Raw genomic sequence first — 24,553 nt, 5'->3', positions numbered from 1 at the left:
GCGAGATAAAAATGTTGTTTGAGGCTGCTAAGTTTGGGGGTGATTCATTACACAGCAATAGATAACAAATACAGATGGTCAGAGTTGGAAATAACCATAAGCACATCTTGTTCAGTTTTTTCATTTTATAGGCAAAAAAATGAAGCCCAGGAACAGGAAACTTGCTGGCCTGAGGTCATAAAATGCAGCAGTGACCAGACCCTGATGTTGCTCATTCCAGCCACTGTTCTTCCCACATTCCATACCCAAACCATCACCTGTGCATCAGGGTACCCCTTCACTGAAGTTGTCTTGGAAGGAGGGGTGATGCCTCGTATTTCTTTGGTTCCCAGAATCTGGCATGTGCCATGCAGTAGGTGCTCAGTTAATGCTTGCCAGTTGAGTACTTTCAGCTCAGACTGAAGGAAAAAACAACCTACCACCACCAGAGGCACTTTCCTTTTCTTGGCAAATGGCAAAGGAGCTGGGGGACGGTGCATATTCAGGGCCAGCCTACCTCAGGTCTGTGAGGCCCCACATGCCACTACTAGAGAACACATGTAAACGCTTTACTTCTTTTCTATTTCCTCAGCAACTCATCAGTGCCAAGCTGTCCCGTATCTGCTTTAAGCTGCTATGCTATTGAGGAGAAGACTCTGAAGTTTAGACTGAGATAAACTGAGCATCCCAGTTTACACCTGGTATCTCAGCACCATTATTGATAGTCTCCCTTTCACTCTGGAAACAGCCAACAGATAATAAGCTATATGGTCACTCTCACTTGAGTAGACAGGCCCTAAGAAAAAGGCCACTATTCTACACCAAATCATCAGCCTCTTCTTAAAATAAGGCTTATGTGCTTAGGCCTCAGAAGATCTAAGAGACAGTGAACCGTTTCTTGCCCAGGGGAACAGAACTTGTGCTGACAGTGACGGTGTCAGCCTCCAGCAGCAGTGGAACTGGGGGTAACCAGTGACAAGGCCTCCTGCCTTCCACTCTGGGATCTCTGGGCAGTACGTGGCTCTTTGGAGCGGAGAGTTTTTTTTAAGCAAAAGAGCCGAGTGTTCTCAAACAGTGACCTGGACAACAACTGCAGTTCAGATCAACATTTCCTGCTCTCCTACCTAAATTTTTCAGCACACATCTATATAACTAAACTCGGCTGGGTTAAGGGGAGAAAAAACTAACTCCAGCCATCTACAGCCATTGGTCCTCAACTCAGTGCTTTTCTTCTTTTCCCAGTACAAGCTCTGTGCAAACACACACGTGTGAGGAATCTTATCTGACATAGTACCACTCACAAATCTCAAAGGCTAACTCTAATTTCAAGAATTTGTGTGGTTTTTTACATTAAGAGAAGGGGGGCAGGTACGGTGGCTCACGCCTGTAATCCCAGCATTTCAGGAGGCAGAGGCGGGTAGATCACTGGAGGTCAGGAATTCCAGACCAGCCTGGCCATGGTGAAACCCCATCTCTACTGAAAATATAAAATTAGCCAGGTGTGCTAATTTTATATTAATCCCAGCTACTCAGGAGGCCGAGGCAGGAGAATTGCTTGAACCCAGGAGACAGAGGTTGTGGTGAGCCAAGATTGCACGGACTCCTGCCTGGGCGACAGAGTAAGACTCAGTCTCAAAAAAAAAAAAGGTCGGGGAAGAGGAGTGTATTTCCATGTAAACATTCCATTAACCCCATAAGAATGCTTCATCTAATTCTAAACTTGATGCTGTATCTAGATAAGTAAGATTGTAAAGCTCACCCATTCTTACACTTGGGTTTTCCTTTCAGGCTCACTCATGAGCCTCTTCTCCTTCTACAGAGCCCTACCATGCACCAAGCAGCTAAGGGTTAGTAGCAATGAAGAGGACAGACACAGCCCCTGCCCTCTTGGAATTCACAATTTAATTTGAAAACTGGAGAAGAACATATACAAATAAAATAATTGCAAACTATGACAATTCTCTGAACTCTGAAGAAGGGGTCTCCATACAAGCACCAGGGGCAGAGGGAGGAGATGAAGTGGGAGGGCTTGGATGAGGCAGGGCCTCCAAGGCCAGATAAGGGATTTCTGAACTTAACCTAATAGCCACAGGGAAGGTCCTTAAGGAGTTTTAGCAGAGTGGTACAACCTGATTTCTATTATTTTATTTTTTGTTTGATTATTTTATTTTAATTTTTTGAGACAGGATCTCGCTCTGTCACCCAGTCTGGAGTGCAGTTGCATGATATTGGCTTGCTGCAACCTCCACCTCCCAGATTCAAGCGATTATCTCACCTCAGCCTCCAGAGTAGCTGGAACTATGAGGAGCACACCAACACACTCGGCCTTTTTTTTTTTTGAGATGGTGTGTTGCTCTGTCACCCAGGTTGGAGTGCAGTGGTGCGATCTTGGCTCACTGCAACTTCTGCCTCCTGGGTTCAAGTGATTCTCCTGCCTCAGCCTCCTGAGTAGCTGGGATTACAGGTGCATGCCACCACACCCGGCTAATTTTTGTATTTTTAGTAGAGACAGGGTTTCTTCATGTTGGCCAGGCTGGTCTCAAACTCCTGACCTCAGGTGATCCGCCCACCTCAGCCTCCCAAAGTGATTACAGGTGTGAGCCACTGCACTCAGCTACCTGATTTCCATTTTTAAAAGGTCATTCTGGATACTGAGTAAAGAGCCAAAACTGGTCAGAGTGGCAGGCAGCCCAGCAGCTAGGAGTTAACGGGATCATGAACTCATCTCGCCTGAGGAGCCAGGAGTATCCAATCATCAGAGGACAGTCAGGACTTGAAGTGCATGAATGACAGGACAAGGAAGCCTGCAAAAGTGTGGTGAGCCCACCTACCCTGCTTACAGAAAGAGATGCCATCAGAGAAAAGCCAAACGGGAAGGATTTTCTACATACAAACCCTAAGTCAACCAATCCCAGAGAAGTTGAAATGACACTCCTCCCTTCCAAGCTTAACCCTGAGCACGGAGAGAAGCACGGAGCCCACCTCCTGCAGCTGTGATGGAAGAAGGAGGGGCTGCCCATCCAGCTGGCAGCAAGTCTCTCATATCAGCTGAAAATAGCCGAAGAAGCTGTAAGTTAAGCATTTGTGGTCTTTTGCAACCTTAGTAATAAAGGAACACTCTTTCTATTGTTCAGGAGATGACGAAAAAGCCAGAAAGGTGTCCTGCTGGGTAAGGGTTTTCTGCTGGGCTCCTCAGACCTGAGATGTTCCCCTTCTGCTAAACACAGGGTAGTTTCCACTGGAGCCCACACTCATTCCTCTCAGACCTTCTGGGGAGAGGGAAGAGAGGGCCAAAGGTGATCCTCTGGCCTTCCTTCATCAGGGCCAAGCCTTTTCTTTCCAAGCACGCCCCTTTGGATGGGCCAGATGCCAGAGGGCACTGATGTGGAGGAGCCGAGGCAACCCATGCTGCAGGGCTCCCACAAGGAAGGCTGGGTGATGGAGAATATCCCACTCTGCTTGAGGCAGTACTCACCCCTGCACAAGGCTCCCAAACCAGGGCGGGCTGTAGACAAGCCGCTGCGGGGAGTCTATTTTCTTCAGGAGGTCGTAAGAGAAGCCCTGGATGATGGCCTGCATGTGTGAGGCACAGCGCTGCATGAACTCCACTACCTGCAAAACATCAGAGACGCCCAATGCGGGCACACCAGTTCTCAATGGAATGGAAGCCTGGGTGTGAAGACAAATGGTCCGAGGAACTGAGAGCCCCCAACAGAAAAATCTCTCAAAAGGAAAGGGCCCAGGTGATTTTCTAAAGGTATGGAATGTTTTCAGGGACAGGATTTAGGGCAACAATTTCCTCCAACTCCCTCCTTCAACAGATGAGGAAACCAAGGCCAAGAGGAGTAAAACTGCTGGTCCAAGGCCCAACAGCTAATAAGCAGGAGCCCCAGAAAGGAGACTGCACACAGAGGGGCCTGGCACTGTACCTGCCCTTTGAGTTTTACATTTATGTTATTTAGTCTTCATTAAAACACATCACACCAGCCGGGCGCGATGGCTCATGCCTGTAATCACAGCACTTTGGGAGGCCGAGGCGGGCGAATCACCTGAGTCAGGAGTTCAAGACCAGCCTTGCCAACATGGAAAAACCCCGTCTCTACTGAAAATACAAAAGTTAGCTGAGTGTGGTGGTGCATGCCTGTAATCCGAGCTACTCAGGAGGCTGAGGCAGAAGAACTGCTTGAACCCAGGAGGCAGAGGTTGCAGTGAGCCAAGATCGCACCACTGCACTCTAGTCTGGGTGACAGAGCAACATGCCATCTCAAAAAAAAAAAAAAAAAGCTGAGTGTGTTGGTGTGCTCATGCTGAGCTCATGCCACTGCACTCCAGCCTGGGCAACAGACTCCTTCCCCCTACCCCCCCCAAAAAAAAAAAAATTTCCACCTGCCAAGCAAAGTTACTTAATGTCAGTGGGCCTCAGTTTCCCCACCTGTACAATAAGGACAATAATAGTACTTACCTGAGAGGTGGCTGTGAAGATTAAAGTGACTTAATATATAAAAAACATTTAAAACAACATCTGAGTCATGGTAAGTGCTAGTTAAATAGGTCAGACAAAGTTACAGTTGTTTGCCTTTCCCACAGAATGGATGAGTAGAAAGGTTCACTAGAACTGCTGGAAGTTTCGCAGCTGGCTAACTTGCTTTGATCCAAGCTTGAGAGTCCAGTGCCAAAGCTAAGGCCACTGCACGCTCTGTGCTGACCACTGGGAGCCTGACTCTCAGTCCAGTGCTCTTCTACTGGGCATGGCTACAGAGTGGGACCCACCCTTACCTGGGTGCTACGCTCCTTTCCTGCTGTCAAAGCCCAAGTCTTCGGGTTTTGACCCCTCTCATCGTGGAGTCGCAGGTCACCTCCTGCATCCAGCAGTTTACTAAGGATCCACTGATTGCCTGAAAATGCTGCTGCATGGACAGGGGTGCTCCCATCAAAGCAGCGGCTGGGGAGGGAGATGGGTACAATGGATGTCCATGGCAATGCTCCTGCATTCCATGGAGCAGGGCTCAGTGTGCAACACATAGCTCCCATTCTACAAGGCAACCTTGATGACGAGGAATATAACATCATCATCTGTGAAGCCCGTCTGTGACCACAGGAACTTTCTACACACACACACCTTTTTTTCCCTCCTTCACTCAACCCTTCAAGGAAGTATCATTTCCCAATTTACAGATGAGGAAACAAAATGGCAAAGCTGAGGTTCATTCCCAGGCATAGACCTGGTTCCAAATCCAATTTTCTTTCCCCAGTACCCTGATACTGGCTGCACGGAAACAATGTCTTCACATCTGCAGTGTCCTGGGATCAGGCTAGTCAAGCACAGCCTAACAAGGTGCCAGCTCTCTCATTTGAGAATGTCTCCCCACAGTCCCCCAAAAAGATCCTGTGGTAGAGGCCCACAAAATCTTGGCATTAGCAACGCAGTCAAGGATCTACACCTCAGAAAAATTTCACCTCAGAAAAATTTCACCAAAGCCAGTAAACTCTCTGAGGCATGAAGTGACAGCCTTTAATGTGTCCAGGATACAGTGAGGATATGATGTATAGCCTTAGTTTCCTAACCTGGCTACACATGAGAATCACCGGGGAACTCTCTCTTTAACTGAAAAAGAAACACAAATAAGAGGAGGGGGGAAGGGAAAAAAAAAAAAGAAGAAGAGGAAGAGGAGGAAGAGGATGAAGAGGAAGAGTAAGAAGAGGAAGAAGAAGAAAAAGAGGAGGAAGAAAGAAAATAAAAGGATGACGAAGAGAAGATAAGAAAAAAGTCCTCCAACTCCAGACACCCAGTTCTCTTACCAAGATGCAATTACTATTACAAGTTTTTGTATCCTTCTGGAAATGTTCTAGGTATATACAAGTATAGATAAGAATACACTATACAAACTCTTCTGTATCTACATATTTTCTTTTCTCTTTTTTTTTTTTTTTTTGGAGACAGAGTTCTGCTCTTGTCACCCAGGCTAGAGTGCAATGGCACGATCTCAGCTCACTGCAACCTCCGCCTCCCAGGCTCAAGTGGTTCTTCTGCCTCAGCCTCCCAAGTAGCTGGGATTACAGGTGCCCGCCACCCACGCCCAGTAACTTTTTGTACTTTTAGTAGAGACATAGAGACATGGTTTCACCATGTTGGCCAGGCTGGTCTCGAACTCCAGGTGATCCACCCGCCTCAGCTTCCCAAAGTGCTGGGATTGTAAGCGTGAGCCACTGTGCCCGGCCTATGTATTTTCATTTAAGAATCTATCTTGGAGAAATTGCCATATGAGAAACTACAAGGCACCTCCATTCTTTTTAACAGCTGCATAGTATGCCAATGAATGGGTGTATCATAATTTAGTTAATAAGCCACAGCCGGGCGCGGTGGCTCAAGCCTATCATCCCAGCACTTTGGGAGGCTGAGATGGGTGGATCACGAGGTCAGGAGATCGAGACCATCCTGGCTAAAATGGTGAAACCCCGTCTCTACTAAAAAATACAAAAACTAGCCGGGCGAGGTGGCGGGCGCCTGTAGTCCCAGCTACTCGGGAGGCTGAGGCAGGAGAATGGCGTGAACCCGGGAGGCGGAGCTTGCAGTGAGCTGAGATCCAGCCACTGCACTCCAGCCTGGGTGACAGAGCGAGACTCCATCTCAAAAAAAAAAAAAAAAAAAAAAAATTAGCCGCTGGGATATCTGTCAAAAGCACAGATTCTCAGACTATACCTTACACTGACTGAAACAAAACTTGCAAGCACAGGACCCAGGAATGTGGTTTGGTTTTGTTTTATTTTTCAAATTCCCCTGGTGATACTAATGAGGCTTGCCTGCACCCAGGCATATAGGAACCACTGATCCCATTGGTTCTCACTGCAGGCTCTCTCCCACTGCTGGGCAGAGAAGCAGTTCAGTACAGTCCATTGTGGGAACCACAATATCCTCCTTGCTGCAAAAACAGCTTTGTATAATGTCTTACCATCTTCTTTTTTGTTTTTTGGGTTTTTTTTTTTTTTTTTTTTGAGACGAAGTCTCGTTCTTGTTCCCCAGGCTGCAGTGCAATAGTGCAATCTCGGCTCACTGCAACCTCCACCTCCTGGGTTCAAGAGATTCTCCTGCCTCAGCCTCCCAAGTAGCTGGGATTACAGGTACGCACCACCACACCCAGCTAATTTTTTTTTTTTTTTTTTTTTTTTTTGAGACAGAGTCTCACTCTGTCGCCCAGGCTGGAGTGCAGTGGCACAATCTCGGCTTACTGCAATCTGCACCTCCTGGGTTCAAGTGATTCTCCTGCCTCAGCCTCCCTAGTAGCTGGGACTACAAGCGTGTGCCACTGCACCCAGTTAATTTTTTGTATTTTTAGTAGAGACGGGTTTCACCGTGTTAGCTAGGATGGTCTCCATCTCCTGACCTCATGATCCGCCCCCCTCAGCCTCCCAAAGTGCTGGGATTAGTGAGCCACTGCACCCGCCCTAATTTTTGTATTCTTAGTAGAGGCGAGGTTTTACTATGTTGGCCAGGCTGGTCTCGAACTATTGACCTCATGGTCCACCCGCCTCAGTCTCCCAAAGTGCTGGGATTACAGACGCGAGCCACTGCGCCTGGCAGCTTTTGTATTCGAACTATTGACCTCATGGTCCACCCGCCTCAGTCTCCCAAAGTGCTGGGATTACAGACGCGAGCCACTGCGCCTGGCAGCTTTTGTATTTAATGTGTGTGTGTTGTAGAGGGGTTGGTTATAAGATTGCTTAGGGGAGGAAAAGTTGGAAGCTTAGAAAAGTACAAAGAAAAAAGCCAATTAGTATGAGAATTAAGTAACCAGAGCTAACTTAAAACAATGAATATTTTGTTGCGTTTCCTTCCAGAATTTTTCTAGATTCACACACGCTCTACTGTCTCTACTGTATTGTTTAATTTCAAAGCCCGGAAGGAAATGGGTCAGCCAGATGCAGTAGCTCACACCTGTAATCCCAGCACTTTGGGAGGTGAGGTGGGAGGATTGTTTGAGCCCAGGAGTTTTGAGACCAGCCTGGGCAACAGAGACCCTGTCTATACCAAAAAAAAAGCAGCATGGGGACTGGCTCAGCTGATATTTGCATATACCCGTGTTGTATGGAGGCCATATTGGGACAGCCTGCAGTTCTTCAGCAAAAATGCAACATCTTTTTTCTTCAGTTTTTCCCACTTTTTTTTTTTGAGATAGTCTCGCTCTAGTCACCCAGGCTGGAGTGCAGTGGCATGATCTTCGCTCACTGCGACCTCCGCCTCTTGGGTGCAAGCAATTCTCCTGCCTCATCCTCCTGAGTAGCTAGCATTACAGGCGCCCACCACCACGGCTGGCTAATTTTTGTATTTTTAGTAGAGATGGGGTTTCACCTTCTTGGCCAGGCTGATCTCAAACTCAACCTCAGGTGATCCACCCGCCTCGGCCTCCCAAAGTGCTGGTATTACAGGCATGAGCCACCAAGCCCCGCTATTTCCCACTTCTTTTAATTACTGGAACAAGGTGTATGAACAACGCCTTGAGTGAAATAGTCATGACCATCATCACTTTCATATTCTGTATGACAGTAAAACTGTGTTTAGTAAACATAAACTGTTTTTTAAAAGCCTGTATAAGGCCGGGCGCAGTGGCTCAAGCCTATAATCCCAGCACTTTGGGAGGCCGAGACGGGCGGATCACGAGGTCAGGAGATGGAGACCATCCTGGCTAACACGGTGAAACCCCATCTCTACTAAAAAAAAAACTAGCCGGGCGAGGTGGCAGGCGCCTGTAGTCCCAGCTACTAGGGAGGCTGAGGCAGGAGAATGACGTAAACCTGGGAGGCAGAGCTTGCAGTGAGCTGAGATCCGGCCACTGCACCCCAGCCTGGGCGGCAGAGCGAGACTCCGTCTCAAAAAAAAAAAAAAAGCCTGTATAAAAAAATACAGATAAAAATTGAAATATTTTATAGTCATCTGCATTTACAACTGCTTTGTCCAGGCTTAAAGCTGATTTCTTTAAAGATCAAACCATTCAAACCTTTAATTTTCAAGATCAGGGAATTGAGACTAGCCCATGATATGGTGCATAGTAGTAATGACACAGCCGAGACCAGGAAGGAGCTCAGCTTCTGAAGACCTCAGAGTTTAAAGAAGTTCCCTCTTTCAAGTATCCAGGAAGGCCACTTGTAATGCCAGGCAGTGCCAGGAAGGAAGTGGAAATGGACAAGAACAAGAGAAGATGGCAAACCCCTATGGCTTGGTTATTTTGTTGTTAGGAACATTTTCATGTGACTTAAAAAATATCTGATGATTAGCTGCATAGAGGTACCAGGAAAAAAAGTTTTAAAAATGTTTTTATCTGATCAAGGTGAAGGGGAATTTCTGGGAGGAGGCTTTATTCCTTTTTTTGTTTTTGATGAAGTCTTCCTCTGTTTCCTAGGTGGAGTACAGTGGTGCGATCTTGGCTCACTGCAACTTCTGCTTCCTGGGTTCAAGCGATTCTCCTGCCTCACCCTCCTGAGTACCTGGGACTACAGGCGTACGCCACCACACCTGACTGATTTTTGTATTTTTAGTTTTGCCATGTTGTCCAGGCTGGTGTTGAATTCCTGACCTCAGGTGATCCATCTGCCTCAGCCTCTCAAAGTGATGGGATTTTAGGTATGAGCCACCACACCCAGCCAGGAGACTTCCTTTTTTTTTTTTTTTTTTTTTGAGATGGAGTCTCGCTCTGTCACCCAGGCTGGAGTGCAGTGGCACAGTCTTGGCTCACTGCAGCCTCTGCTTCCAGGGTTCCAGCAGCAATTCTCCTGCCTCAGCCTTCCAGATAACTGGGATTACAGGCACACGCCACTATGCCTGGCTACTTTTTGTATTTTTTGTAGAGATGGGGTTTCACCATGTTGGCCAGGCTGGTCTCGAACGCCCGACCTCAGATGATCCACCCACGTCAGCCTCCCAATGTGCTAGGATTATAGGTGTGAGCCACCGCACCCAGCCAGGAGGTTTTATTCCTATTATATGCGCAGTGGAAATGCTGTGATGGACTGGACCTATTGAAGTCACAAATCAGATGCCTGCTGGACCAAGTAACTGGGTTTAGGCTTTCTCTGAGGAGGGTCAGGGATCTATTGCTGTTGGGCAGGAAAGGGAGCCAGGAAAGGGAGCCAGGAAAGCCAGATATTCCGAATTTCCAAGAGCCAGAAATCCCAGTTTTTAATTTGAAATCTCCCAAATGTTGCCGGGCGCAGTGGCTCACACCTGTAATCCCAGCACTTTGGAAGGCCAAGGTGGGTGGATCACGAGGTCAGGAGATCAAGACCATCCTTGTCAACATAGTGAAACCCTGCCTCTACTAAAAATACAAAAAAATTTAGCCGGCCATGGTGGCGGGTGCTGTAGTCCCAGTTACTCAGGAGGCTCAGGCAGGAGAATCTCTTCAACCCAGGAGGCAGAGGCTGCAGTGAGCCAAGATCGCGCCACTGCACTCCAGCCTGGGTGACAGACCAAGACACTCTCTCAAAATAAATAAATAAATAAAATCTCCCTATTTCAATTTTTTTTGAACACTGTGTGTACCAAATAAACTTCTGAGTTGGCTAGCCAGAGACTCCAGTTTTTAGGCTTTACGATAAATAAATATGATAGTACACATTTTGATACCAGGTAGACCTGGATTCTCTTGTAAGCTTAGCTGGGTATAAATCATTATTCCTTTCCTTCTTAGCATTCATGAGAAATGAGAAATAATATCATCTCTCTCCCAATCCAGCTTTCTTATTGCTTGTGGGAGGAATGATTAGATGGTAAAACAGGCTGGGCGCGGTGGCTAACACCTGTAATCCCAGCACTTTGGGAGGCCGAGGTGGGCGGATCACCTGAGGTCAGGAGTTCAAGGCCAGCCTGGCCAACATAGCGAAACCCCGTCTCTACTAAAAATACAAAAATTAGCCAGGCATGGTGGCAGGTGCCTGTAATTCCAGCTACTTGAGAGACTGAGGCAGGAGAATCACTTGAACCCAGGAGGTGGAGTTTGCAGTGAGCCATAGTAGCGCCACTGCACTCCAGCCTGGGTGACAGACCAAGACTCCATCACAAGAAAAAAAAAAAAGTACAAAACTTCCAATATCAATAATTTAAGTAGGTACATTAAACACAGCCTCTTTAAGTAAGATGGGAAAGACTTATGATTATTCATATTCTGGCGTTCCTGTGAAAATCAGCTAGAATCACTTAAGTGCTCAAAACCCCAGTTTCTGGTTCTGTTTAATGGGAACTGAAAAAATATCCACCACCACTCTCCCTTCTCTATCAAGGTGTCAAGTAAGCTAACATTTGGGAAGGCCCTAGGAAAAGCCGAAGTGCTTCACAAAAAGAGATGTTCGGCCAAGTGCAGTGGCTCACACCTGTAATGCCAGCACTATGGGAGGCCAAGGTGGATGGAGGCCAGGAGTTCGAGACCAGCCTGGCCAACATGGCAAAACCCTGTCTCTACTAAAAATACAAAAAAATGGCCAAGCATGGTGGTGCGCACTTGTAATCCCAGCCACTCAGGAGGCTAAGGCAGGAGAATTGCTTGAAGCCGGGTGGCGGAGGCTGCAGTGAGCCAAGATCATGCCACTGCACTCCAGCCTGGGTGACAGAGCCAGATCGTGTGTCAGAAAAAAAAAAAAAAAAAAAAAATAGTAGATGTTCACCTGTCACTAATTCATTGTGCTGCTGTTCCATATTAAAATTTAGACCAACTATTAAACTTCAATTCTTTTAGTGTGTTTTGTTTGTTTGTTTGTTTGTTTTTTAAGACGGAGTTTCGCTCTTGTTGCCCAGGCTGGAATGCAATGGTGAGATCTCAGCTCACCACAACCTCCTCCTCCCGTGTTCAAGCGATTCTCCCGCCTCAGCCTCCCGCATAGCTGGGATTACAGGCATGCGCAATCACGCCCAGCATTGTATTTTTAGTAGAGACAGGGTTTCTCCGTGTTGGTCAGGCTGGTCTCAAACTCCTGACCTCAGGTGATCCTCCCACCTCGGCCTCCCAAAGTGGCTCACAGATTACAGGCGTGAGCCACCATGCCTGGCCTAAACTCCGATTCTTTTAAACCACAGCTATAAGAGTCAGGCAAAAGTCACCCTTTTTTTTTTTTTTTTTTTTTTCTGAGATGGAGTGTCACTCTTGTTGCCCAGGCTGGGGTGCAATGGCACGATCTTGGCTCACTGCAACCTCCGCCTCCAGGGTTAAAATGATTCTCCTGTCTCAGCCTCCCACGTAGCTGGGATTACAGGCAATGCGCCACCACGCCTGGCTAATTTTTTATATTTTTAGTAGAGGCAGGGTTTCACCATGTTGGTCATGCTAGTCTCGAACTCCTGACCTTGTGATCCGCCCGCCTTGGCCCCCCAAAGTGCTGGCATTACAGGCGTCAGCCACCGCGCCCGGCCAATGGTTCTTCAAATTAGTTTCTAAACACCCCAACTCATCTTAATAGCACAACCCCTATTTTCTAGACATCAGTATTATTGTACTTACTGATTTGGATCTGATCCATAATCCACCAGAACATCAACTAATTTCCTAAGGCCCAATAATGCCGCAACAAAAAGTGCTGTTTGGCCCAAGTTGTTAACTGCATCAACATAAATTCCTGCAAAGGAAATATCAGAATCAATGCAAATATCAGAAAATTTCCTGAGATGGAACTGGGTGGGGGGGGGAGATTAAAGAAGGCCTTCATTAGTCGCACATAGATATACTGGAAGGCAAACTCAGTGTTTATTCATCAAAAATATTTACAGAAAGTTGCATTGAAGCATTTAGTTCACCACACTCTGGTGTATTACAAAATGGATTAAAATGGTTCTCAATCATGGGAAGGGATGAGGGAGGGACTAAAGATACTGTGTGTGTTGGAAGGAAGGCTATAACATAAAAAGAGCTCACTGGAATTACAAGTCCTCACCTAAAAGATCTTACTAAAGTATAAAGACTAATTAGACAAGGGAAAACAAAATACACAAAACAGACCAATTTCCAGTACTATCAAACAATGAGGCTGTGAATAATTAAAAGGGACTGAAAAAAAAGAAAAAGGCCAAAGTAGTAACACGACCAAGAAAAAAAATAAAGAAAACACATCTTACCTACCAAGAAAAAATCAATCGCGCACGCCTGTAATCCCAGCTCTTTGGGAAGCTGAGGCGACTGGATCACCTAAGGCTAAGAGCTCGAACCCACCCTGGCCAACAAAGCGAAATCGCCTCTCTACTAAATGTACAAAAACTAGCGGGGAATAGAGGCGAACCTGCAATCCCACCTACTTAGAAGTCGGAAGCTGCAAGGACCCGAAATCGGGCCATTTCACTCAGGTGTAAAATAACAGAACAATGCCCTAACTCAAAAAAGTAAAAAACAACAGCACATGTACACACTTAACCAGTGTCCAAATAACAACAGAAAAATGAGCATTCCCTTAAGCCACAATTAATTGAAAAAATCGCTGATTAGTTGACACACGAACTACTTTTAATACACAAATAAAATATCCGGAACCACTCAGATTGCACTAGAAGAACGATCATCAATAGCACAAACCAAACACCATAAAAGAGTACCAAATGCCAACTTCACGCTCAAAAGAGAACACTACACCTCTTCCTCGTGGTTTCCGGTACTCTACACGTTCAGACAAGCTTCTCTAATAACAAACTTCAGAAATAATCTCTGAAAGTATAATCTTACCCAACAAATCCACGCCTCCCCGATGCGAAAGAAACTCACAAATATTTCGCTGATGGTGAGTTTTTCGTGAGCACCATTTTCCCCTGGAAAATATTAGTACGTGCTTTTTTCCAAAAACGATCTTTCCATTACCAAAGTTCGACAAAGCATTTAAAATAAGCTCAAAATTTCGAAGCTACTTTAGGCAATCACGGTAATTAACATATGGTAGCAAAACAGCCAATCACTCGCTATTTTCTAACCCCGCCCCATTTTCCTCCACACATAAGGCTGACGACTACAAAGCGCGCCAGAGCTCCAGAAACCTTCAACGACGCTGCCCAGTTTGGACCGATAATCGGAAGCGAGGAGGCCCTTCGAGAACAACCAAAGAGTGAAGGGGAAAGCGATAATTCAAAGCCTGTGATAATTCAAAACTGTGATATTCGCATAGCGCGCCCTATTATATTTTATACTGTGATCAAAATTCCAGACACATAAATATTTTGGATTTCTTCCCCCCAAACCAGGGAGTTTTTATTCTACATGGCATTGCTGTGTTTATTTTTTTCTGGTTCTCGCACTCTTGCCCAGGATGGCCCTGAACTCCTGGATTCAAGCGATCCTCCCACTTCAGTCTTCCAAAATGCTGGGATTACAGGCGTGAGCCATCACACCCAGTCATTGCTGTGTTTAAACAAGCAGGACAACATATTCCCCTGGTTTAAGCTTCAGTAGCTTCCCATTTCTTGAGGTAGAAACAAAACTTCTCTACATACTTCTGTGAGAAAATATTTTAAATGGTCCATTTTCAAGGCATAATAAATCTAAGTACTGGCGGCCAGCCTGCAAACGTAACAAAGCGCACAGCTCATGCATCTAGGTCACAATAAGCAAACAGAATGTAGAGGAAGGGTCAGCCCATGAAAGGGAAGAAAGTTTATTTATTGGGAAATCGAAAATTAAAGCAGAGGGTTACAGCTGGAACCCTGAGGTCCACTACCATCTTGAGGCAAGCTAGGGCCAGGGATGGTAGTTCCCGGCTGTACTCCCAGCACTTTGGCAGGCCAGGCAGATCACTTGAGGTCGGGAGTTTGAGACCAGCCTGGCTAACGTGGAGAAACCCCATCTCTACCATAAAAACAGAAAAATTAGCCGGGGGCTGGGCGCGGTGGCTTAGGCCTGTAATCCCAGCACTTTGAGAGGCTGAGGCGGGTGAATCACAAGGTCAGGAGATTGAGACCTGCCTGGCCAACATGGTGAAACCTCATCTCTACTAAAAAGTACAAAAATCAGCTGGCCATGGTGGCACGTGCTCACGTGCTTGTAGTCCCAGCTACTCAGGAGGCTGAGGCAGGAGAATCACTTGAACACAGGAGGCAGAGGTTGCAGTGAGCCAAGATCACGCCATTGCCCTCCAGCCTGGTGACAGAGCAAGACTCCGTCTCAGAAAAAAAAAAAAAAAAAAAGCAAATAACGAAAAAAGCCAAAAAGTAGGCAGAGATTAGAGGAAAACCTGGAAGACATGGGTCACAAGTGACAAGGAAGGTTAAAAGTTTCAAAAAGAAGGATCAGTCAACAGTATCGAAGCCTGAGACATCTAGTAAGAAGAAATTGGGCTGGGTGTGGGGGCTCACACCTGTAATCTCAGCACTTTGGGAAGCTGAGGTGGGTGGATCACTTGAGGCCAAGAGTTCAAGACCAGCCTGGCCAACATGCTGAAACCCTGTCTCTAATAAAAATACAAAAATACACAACAATTAGCCGGGCTTGGTGGCACGTGCCTGTAATGCCAGCTACTCGGGAAGCTGAGGCAGGAGGTAGAGGTTGCAGTGAGCTGAGATCGTGCTACTGCACTCCAACCTGGGCAACAGAGTGAGAACCTGTCTCAAATAAAAGAAAAAAAGAAAAAGAAACAGTGTTCATGGTGAGAGCATTACTAGAGGGGTTCACACATCTTACTGCTCAGGACTTGCTGTGTTACAAAAATTTGTGGTATGTTTGTGTCCTCTACCAGACTGTTTTTCCTACACTAGAGGGTAGGAACTGCCCAGTGTATCTCCCCTATCTTCAGTGCCTTGTTCACTTATCTGCCCAACACAAGCCAGCCTAAGAGTAGAGAAGAACAGCAGAGAATAGAAAAAGGACAATTCTGCATGGATCTCTCAGTTATGCATGTTACGGGGGCAAGGCACTAACCTGTTCAGGGCACCTCTTTGAAGATATTTGTATAATGAACTTTGGAAGACAGATAGTATCTACATTCATAGCAAATTGAATACATGCTTACCATCCAGTATAATAAAAATAATGTTTCCAGCCGGGCGCGGTGGCTCACGCCTGTAATCCCAACACTTTGGGAGACCGAGGCAGGCGGATCACCTGAGATCAGAAGTTCGAGACCAGCCTGGCTAACATGGTAAAACTCCGCCTTTACTAAAACTATAAAAAGTAGCTGGGCATGGTGGCGGGCGCCTGTAATACCAGCTACTCAGGAGGCTGAGGGAGGAGAATTGCTGGAACCCAGAAGGTGGAAGTTGCAGTGAGCTGAGATCTCAACATTGCACTCCAGCCTAGGTTGACAAAGCGAAACTCTGTCTCAAAAAAAAAAAAAAAAAAAAAAAAAGAAAGGTTAAAAGGAAAAAATACTGATATTCTGGCTACTGCTATTGCTATGAGTTATAAACCATCATTCATCTATGACCCCAAGAATCTCATCCACACACCTGTAGCAATCTAATTTATCAAATCTGAAACTATTTATAGTTATTGACAAGAAGAAATTACAGTCCAGGGAAGCAGGCTGACAAGAAGTTATAGTTATTGACAAGAAGAAATTACAGTCCAGGGAAGCCCCTCCTGGGGCCCAGGGAGGCAAAAAATTAAATCAACCAAGGCCTCCAAGGGCTTTTCTTTTTTTTTTTTTTGAGACAGAGTCTCCCTCTGTAGCCCACGCTAGAGTGCAGTGGCATGATCTTGGCCCACTGCATCCTCTGCCTCCCAGATTCAAGTGATTCTCCTGCCTCAGCCTCCCGAATAGCTGCGATTACAGGCATGCACCATCATGCCCAGCTAATTTTTGTATTTTTAGTAGATATGGGGTTTTACCATGTTGGCCAGGCTGGTCGCAAACTCCTGACATCAAGAGATCCACCTGCCTTGGCCTCCGAAAGTGCTGGAATGACAGGCATGAGCCACCGCGCCCAGCCTTCCAAGGGCTTCTCTAAGGATCAGAAAACACTTAGGGGAAGGCACTGAGCAACAAATCTTGAGGGGATACAGGTGGCTGGAAAGAAAAATAGGTGAAAACCTCTGTCCCTACAACTTAAGCAAACATGCCCTTTGGAGATTTCCTAATAAAAAATAACACTTATTCATTCAACAAATAATTATTTTAGGCCAGCATTGTACCCATGTTGTGGCTGCTATAAAGGTAACTAAAAACAGTCCCACAAGAAGTGACCAGAGGCAGCTATGACCTGGTACAAAGACTGACCAAAAAGGTTAAAAGACCTGGATTCAAATGTTGACATCCTAATACCACCCTCATTAGCCCAGGGCCTCGAGATGGGTCATTCACCTAACCTCTGGGCCTCCTACGAGGTAATATCTGATATTAACAATAATGTATGCCAGGCATCATTCTTTTAATTCACTTAATCCTCACAACTCTACAACAGGAAGAAGAAACTATTATTATCACTATTTTGTAGATGGAGAAATGGAGAGAGATCAATTTGCCAGAGGTCACAAACCAGTCTGGTTCTAAAGTCCATGCACTATACCACTGTCTCTGTGATATTGTGCAACATATATTTGGGGCCGGGCGCGATGGCTCATGCCTGTCATCCCAGCACTTTGGGAGGCCGAGGCAGGTGGATCACCTGCGGTCAGGAGTTAGAGACCAGCCTGACCAATATGGTAAAACCCCGTCTCTACTAGTAAATTACATAAATTAGCAGGGCATGGTGGCATGCGCCTGTAGTCCCAGCTACTTGGGAGGCTGAGGCAGGAGAATTGCTTGAACTGGGGAAGCAGAGGTTGCAGTGAGCTGAGATCATGCCAGTATACTCCAGCCTGGGTGACAGAGCGAGACTCTGTCTCAAAAAAAAAAAAAAAAAAAAAAAAAGATTTATTTGGGGCTGGGCATGGTGGCTCACGCCTGTAATCCCAATACTTTGGGAAGCAGAAGCACATGGATCACTTGAGGTCAGGAGTTCGAGACCAGCCTGGCGAACATGGTGAAACCCTGTCTCTACTAAAAATATAAAAATTAGTTGGGCATGGTGGTGGGCACCTGTAATCCTAGCTACTTGGGAGGCTGAGTCATGAGAATTGCTTGAAGCCCAGGAGGCAGAGGTTGCAGTGAGCGTGCCATTGCACTCCAGCCTAGGTGACAGAGTGAGACTCTGTCTCAAAAAAACAAAACAAAACAAAACAAACAAACAACCAAAAAAACCCAAGAAATATACATTTGGTCTTCATGCCTGTTTCCTGATATGGAGCTTCTAAAACTCTTTGAACCTCTGGAATGATGAGTATCTTTTGTATGCTGATGCTGACTGTAGCTAGTGACTGGGCCCATCCAGATGGCATCAGGATGACAGCTGGTCACTGGAAAGACCAAAGCATGATGAGAGGGTTGGGACTCTTAGCCCTGCCACCCAACCTTTGGGGAGGGGAGAGGGGCTGAAGGTTAAATTTATCACCAATGGCTAGTGATTTAATCTACCATGCCTACGTAATGAAGTTTCCATAAAAACCCAAAAGGACTCGGTTGGGACGCTTCTGAACAGCTGAACATGGAGAGGTTCAGGGAGGGTGGGCCAGGGAAGGCATGGAATCTCCGAGCCTTTTCCCACGTGCCTTGCCTTAGACATCATTTCCATTCAGTTGCTCATCTGTATCTTTTGTGATATCTTTACAATAAATGGGTAAACCTAAGTAAAGTGTTTCCCTGAGTTCTATGAGCCACTCTAGCAAATTAATCAAACCTGGGGAGTGGGTTGTGGGAACACCCAATGTATAGTCAATCATAAGAAGTATAGGTTTACAACCTACTGCTTTTTTTTTTTTTTGAGACGGAGTCTTGCTGTGTTGCCCAGGCTGGAGTGCAGTGGTGCAATCTTGGCTCACTGCGACTTCTGCCTCCCAGGTTCAAGCAATTCTCCTGCCTCAGTCTCCTGAGTGGCTGGGATTACAGGCACCTGCCACCACACCCGGCTAATTTTTGTATTTTTAGTAGAGTCGGGGTTTCACTATGTTGGTCAGGATGATCTCGAACTCCTGACCTCGTGATCCGCCTGCCTCAGCCTCCCAAAGTGCTGGGATTACAGACGTGAGCCACTGTGCCTGGCCTGTAAAGATATATTACAAGGTATTTTATCAAAGCATTGTTTCTGATTATTAAAAACTGCAAAAATAGGCTGGACATGCTATCTCATACTTGTAATCCCAGCACTTTGGGAGGCAAACCCGGGACAACTGCTTGAGCCCAGTAGTTCGAGACCAGTCTGGGCAATACAGTGAGACCTTGTCTCTACTACAACAAATTAAAAAAAATTTTTAATGCAAAATAGCACAATTCACAATCACAAAATCATGGAACAAACCCAAATGCCCATCAATCAACGAGTGGATAAAGACACTGTGGTGTATTTGTACATTGGAATACTACTCAGCCATAAAAATGAATGAATTAATGGCATTTGCAGGAAACTGGATGAGACTGGAGACTATAATTCTTTTTTTTTTGAGACGGAGTTTCACTCTTGTTACCCAGGCTGCAGTGCAATGGCGTAATCTTGGCTCACCACAACCTCCACCTCCCAGGTTCAAGCGATTCTCCTGCCTCAGCCTCCCGAGTGGCTGGGATTACAGGCATGCGCCACAATGCCTGGCTAATTTTTTGTATATTTAGTAGAGACAGGGTTTCTCCATGTTGGTCAGGCTGGTCTCGAACTCCTGACCTCAAGTGATCCTCCCGCCTTGGCCTCCCAAAGTGCTGGGATTACAGGCATGAGCCACCGAAACTGGCCTGGAGACTATTATTCTAATTGAAGTAACTCAGGAATGGAAAACCAAACATTTTATGTTCTCACTGATATGTGGGAGCTAAGCTATGAGGACGCAAAGGCATGACAATGATACAATGATCTTGCTTGGGGAGCTGAGGGGAAGGGTGGGAGGTAGGCAAGAGATAAAAGACTACAAATAAGGTGCCAGTGTATACTGCTCGGGTGATGGGTGCACCAAAATCTCACAAGTCACCACTAAAGAACTTACTCATGTTGGCCAGGCACAGTGGCTCATGCCTGTAATCCCAGCACTTTGGGAGGCCAAGGCAGGTAGATCACCTGAGGTCGGGAGTTCGAGACCAGCCTGACCAACATGGAGAAACCCCGTCTCTACTAAAAATACACAAAAAATTATCTAGGCATGGTGGTGGGCGCCCATAATCACAGGTACTCAGGAGGCTGAGGCAGGAGAATCACTTGAACCTGGTAGGTGGAGGCTGTGGTGAGCCAAGATCAAGCCATTGCACTCCAACCTGGGCAAAAAGAGCGAAACTCCATCTCAAATAAATAAATAAGAACTTATGTAAACAAATACCACCTATACCCCAATAACTTATGGAAAAATAATAAATATCTGTAGGGGTACAGATGAGTACATTATGGTATATACAGATGAAAAAATTAAGCTGGGTGCAGTGGCCCACACCTATAATCCCAGCACTTTGGGAGGCCAAGGCGGGCAGATCACTTGACGTCAGTTCGAGACCAGCCTGGCCAACATGGTGAAGCTCCATCTCTACTAAAAATACAAAAAAAAAAAAAAAAAGCAGCTATGAAAATGAATGACTTAAATCTATATCAGTTAGTTTAGAGATAGACAGGATGCACTGTTAAATGGGAAAAAAAATTAGTTATAAAATGTGTATATCATAACACCACTTTTATAAAGGCATATTAGCAACTTTAAAACATATATCTCTTGACTTGGCGTGGTGGCTCCCGCCTGTAATTGCAGCACTTTGGGAGACCAAGGTGGGAGGATCACCCGAGGTCAGGAGTTCAAGACCAACCTGACCAACATAGAGAAACCCCATCTCTACTAAAAATACAAAATTAGCCAGGCATGGTGGCACATGCCTGTAATCCCAGCTACTTGGGAGGCTGAGGCAGGAGAATCACTTGAACCTGGGAGGCAGATGTTGCGGTGAGCGGAGATCGTGCCATTGCACTCCAGCCTGGGCTCAAAACTCCGTCTCAAAACACACACACACACATCTCTTTGGTGGATTCCACTATTAAGTTACCTCATACCAAGGGAGGAGACGACCCCTCATATTGTCTTATGCCCAATTTCTGCCTTCAAAGAAAGAAAAAGTAAAAACTACAAGGCAGAAATGAAATCCACAGGCAGACGGCCCAGTGCCGCGCCCTGGGTCTGGTTAAAGATCAACCCTTGACCTAACCCGTTATGTTATCTATAGATTCCAGACACTGTATGGAAAAGCATTGTGAAAATCCCTGTCCTGTTCTGTTCCGTTCTGATTACCAGCGCATGCAGCCCCCAGTCACGTGCCTGCTGCTTGCTCAATTGATCACGACCCTCTCCTGCAGACCCCCTTAGAGTCGTAAGCCCTTAAAAGGGACAGGAATTGCTCACTCAGGAAGCTCGGTTTTTTGAGATATATGTCTTGCCGAAGCTCCCGGCCAAATAAAGCCCTTCCTTCTTTAACTCGGTGTCTGAGGGGTTTTGTCTGCAGCTTGTCCTGCTACAATACTACTTTTGTAGTAAAAACATTTTTAGTAGAAAAAAATTTAAGGAAGGGCCATCTATGGAAGAGTGGTGTAGACACTTCCTGAGGAGAAAATGTTTCTTTTGGAGTTTTCTTAAGTATCATGAACCCAGATGGATAAATGAAAATGGGAGGAACCTGATAATTTTTTTTTTTTTTTTAAGACACTGGGTTTCGCTGTGTTGCCCAGGTTGGGCAACAAAAAAATTTTTTTTTTTTTTTTTTTTGAAACAGAGCAGTGGAGCGCAGTGGCACTATCTCGGCTCACTGCAAGCTCCACCTCCTGGGTTCACGCCATTCTCCTGCCTCAGCCTCCTGAGTAGCTGGGACTACAGGCGCCCACCACCACGCCCGGCTAATTTTTTATATTTTTAGTAGAGACAGGGTTTTACCGTGTTAGGCAGGATGGTCTTGATCTCCTGACCTCGTGATCTGCCCGCCTCGGCCTTCCAAAGTGCTGTGATTACAGGGGTGAGCCACCGCACCCAGCCAGGCAACAAAAAAGTTTTAAAAATAGGCATTGTGGCACAAGCCTGTAGTCCCACCTACCCAGGAGACTAAGGCAAGAGGATCTTTTTTTTTTTTTTTTTGAGAGGGAATCTTGCTCTGTCGCCCAGGCTGGAGTACAGTGGCCTGATCTTGGCTTCCCAGCCTCTCCAGTAGCTGGGATTCCAAGCATGTGCCACCATGCCCAGCTAATTTTTGTAATTTTAGTAGAGATGGTGTTTTGCCATGTTGGCCAGGTTGGTCTTGAACTCCTGACCTCAGGTGATCTACCTGCCTTGGCCTCCCAAAGTGCTAGGACTACCGACATGAGCCACCACACCCAGCCCAAGAGGATCTCTTGAGCCCAGAAGGGCAAAGCTGCAGTGAGCTGAGAATGCAACCACTGCACTCCACCCTGGAAAACAGGAGACCCTGTCTGAAAAACAAAATAAAACAAAACAAAAAAAAGAAGGAAAGTGAAAAAAGAGGGCCAGGCACGGTGTCTGCTGGAGAACTTCCTCATATGTGGGGAAACAACCCCCATATATCTTGTGTCAAAAGTGTTGTATTGAGGCCAGGAATGGTGGCTAACGCCTGTAATCCCAAAAGTTTAGGAGGTCGAGGTGGGCGGATCACTTGGGCCTAGGAGTTCGAGACCAGCCTGGCCAACATGGCAAAACCCCAACTCTACTAAAAATATAAAAATTACCCAGGCATGGTGGTGGGCACTTATAATCCCAGCTACTTGGGAGGCTGAGGCAGGAAAATCCCTTGAACCCGGGAGGCAGAGGTTGCAGTGAGCTGAGATCATGCCACTGCACTCCAGCCGGGGCTACAGAGAGAGACCCTGTATAAAAATATATACATACATACATGAAAGAAAGAAAGAAAGTGAGAAAGTGAGAAAAAAGAAAAAGAGGGCAGGTACGGTGGCTCATGCCTGTAATCCCAGCACTTTGGGAGGCCAAGGCTGGTGGATCACCTGATATCAGGAGTTCGAGACCAGCCTGGACAAAATGGCAAAATCCCATCTCTGCTAAAAGTACCAAAAATTAGCCGGGCTTGTGGCGCGCGCCTGTAGTCCCAGCTACTTGGAAGGCTGAGGCAGGATAATCACTTTTTTTTTTTTTTTTGGTGACAGAGTCACACTGTCACCCAAGCTGGAGTGCTTTGGCACTATCTTTGCTCACTGCAACCTCTGTCTCCCGGGTTCAAGCAATTCTCCTGCCTCAGCCTCCTGAGTAGCTGGAATTACAGGCGTGTGCCACCATGCCCAGCTAATTTTTGTATTTTTGGTACAGACAGGGTTTCACCATGTTGTCCAGGCTGGTCTCGAACTCCTGAACTCAGGTGATCCACCCGCCTCGGCCTCCCAAAGTGCTGGGATTACAGGTATGAGCCACCACGCCCGGTCGAGAATCGTTTTAACCCAGGAGGTGGAGGTTGCGGTGAGCTGAGATCATGCCACTGTACTCCAGCCTGGGTGACAGACTGAGACTCCATCTCAAAAAAAAAAAAAAAAGGAAGGAAGGAAGGAAGGAAAGAGAGAGAGAGGGGGAGAGAGAGAGAGAGAGAGAGAGAGAGAGAGAGAGAGAGAGAAAGAAAGAGAGAGAGAGAAAATGAAAACCAGAACACCAACAGGTTAATTTTAAACTCCATTTTACTAAAGAAACAAGAGAAATAAGTATGGTACTGAAGGGGAAAAAAATATTTAAGTGATTAAGAAAACTTTTGTTTTCAGGCAGGGTCTCATTCTGTTGCCCAGGCTGCAGAACAGTGGTGCCATCAGGGCTCACTGAAGCCTTGAACTCCCAGAAGCTCAAGCCATCCTCCCATTGAAGCCTCTTGAGTAGCTGGGACTACAGGCAGGCGCCGCCACTCTGGCCTACTTTTACAATTTTTTTGTAGACATAGGGTCTGGCTATATTGCCCAGGCTGGTCTCAAACTCCTGGCCTCAAGCGATCCTCCCACCTCCACCTCCTAAAGTGATGGGATTACAGGCGTGAGTCACCGTACCTGGCAAGAAAATATTAAAAGCACATTTAAAACCACTTCCAACTGCTTTCCTAAGTAACTAAGAATGTAGGCTCCAACTCCCATTGCTCAAAAAGCAGAACATGGCAAATGCTTGAAAAATAGGTCAGATACGTATTGACATTAGGTGGAGAGCAAAACTACATAAATCCTATCCCCAACACCAAAACGCAGGCTGCTATTTGACAACCAAATCACTTCATTAAACACAAAATTGGCCGTGCGCGGTGGCTCACGCCTGTCATCCCAGCACTTTCAGAGGCCAAAGCAGGTGGAACACTTGAGGTCACGAATTCGTGACAACCCTGACCAACTTGGTGAAACCCCCTCTCTACTAAAAGTACAGAAACTAACTGAGCGTTGTGGTGGCGCCTGTAATCCCAGCTACTCGGGAAGCTGAGGCAGGAAAATCACTTGAACCTGGGAAGTGGAGAGTGCAGTGAGGCAAGATAGGGCCGGTGCATTCCAGTCTGGACGACAAAGAAAGACTCCATCTCAAGAAAAGAAAGAAAAGAAAAGAAGACGCGTAAAGCAATAATTAACATAAGCACAGAAATACTAGAAATGACAACTGCG

General features: G+C 46.2%; 1 protein-coding gene and 1 pseudogene across 1 annotated transcript in view; both read right to left on the bottom strand.

Moving 5' to 3' along the window:
- Positions 1-24,553, bottom strand: part of TEX14 (testis expressed 14, intercellular bridge forming factor) — a 100,911-nt gene that overhangs the window by 63,793 nt on the left and 12,565 nt on the right. The window contains exons 2-4 of the mRNA XM_073004896.1: positions 12,462-12,576; positions 4,756-4,921; positions 3,455-3,591 (exon numbers count right to left, since the gene is read on the bottom strand). Coding sequence (XP_072860997.1) covers positions 3,455-3,591; positions 4,756-4,921; positions 12,462-12,576 — 418 coding nt within the window. The remainder of the gene's footprint in view (positions 1-3,454; positions 3,592-4,755; positions 4,922-12,461; positions 12,577-24,553) is intronic.
- LOC119622247 (small nucleolar RNA U3) lies at positions 13,480-13,668 on the bottom strand (annotated as a pseudogene).

Source organism: Chlorocebus sabaeus, chromosome 16 (assembly GCF_047675955.1).
Source record: "Chlorocebus sabaeus isolate Y175 chromosome 16, mChlSab1.0.hap1, whole genome shotgun sequence".
Lineage (NCBI taxonomy): Eukaryota > Metazoa > Chordata > Mammalia > Primates > Cercopithecidae > Chlorocebus > Chlorocebus sabaeus.
Note: the sequence above shows the minus strand (reverse complement) of the source record. Positions and strands in the feature narration are given on the sequence as shown.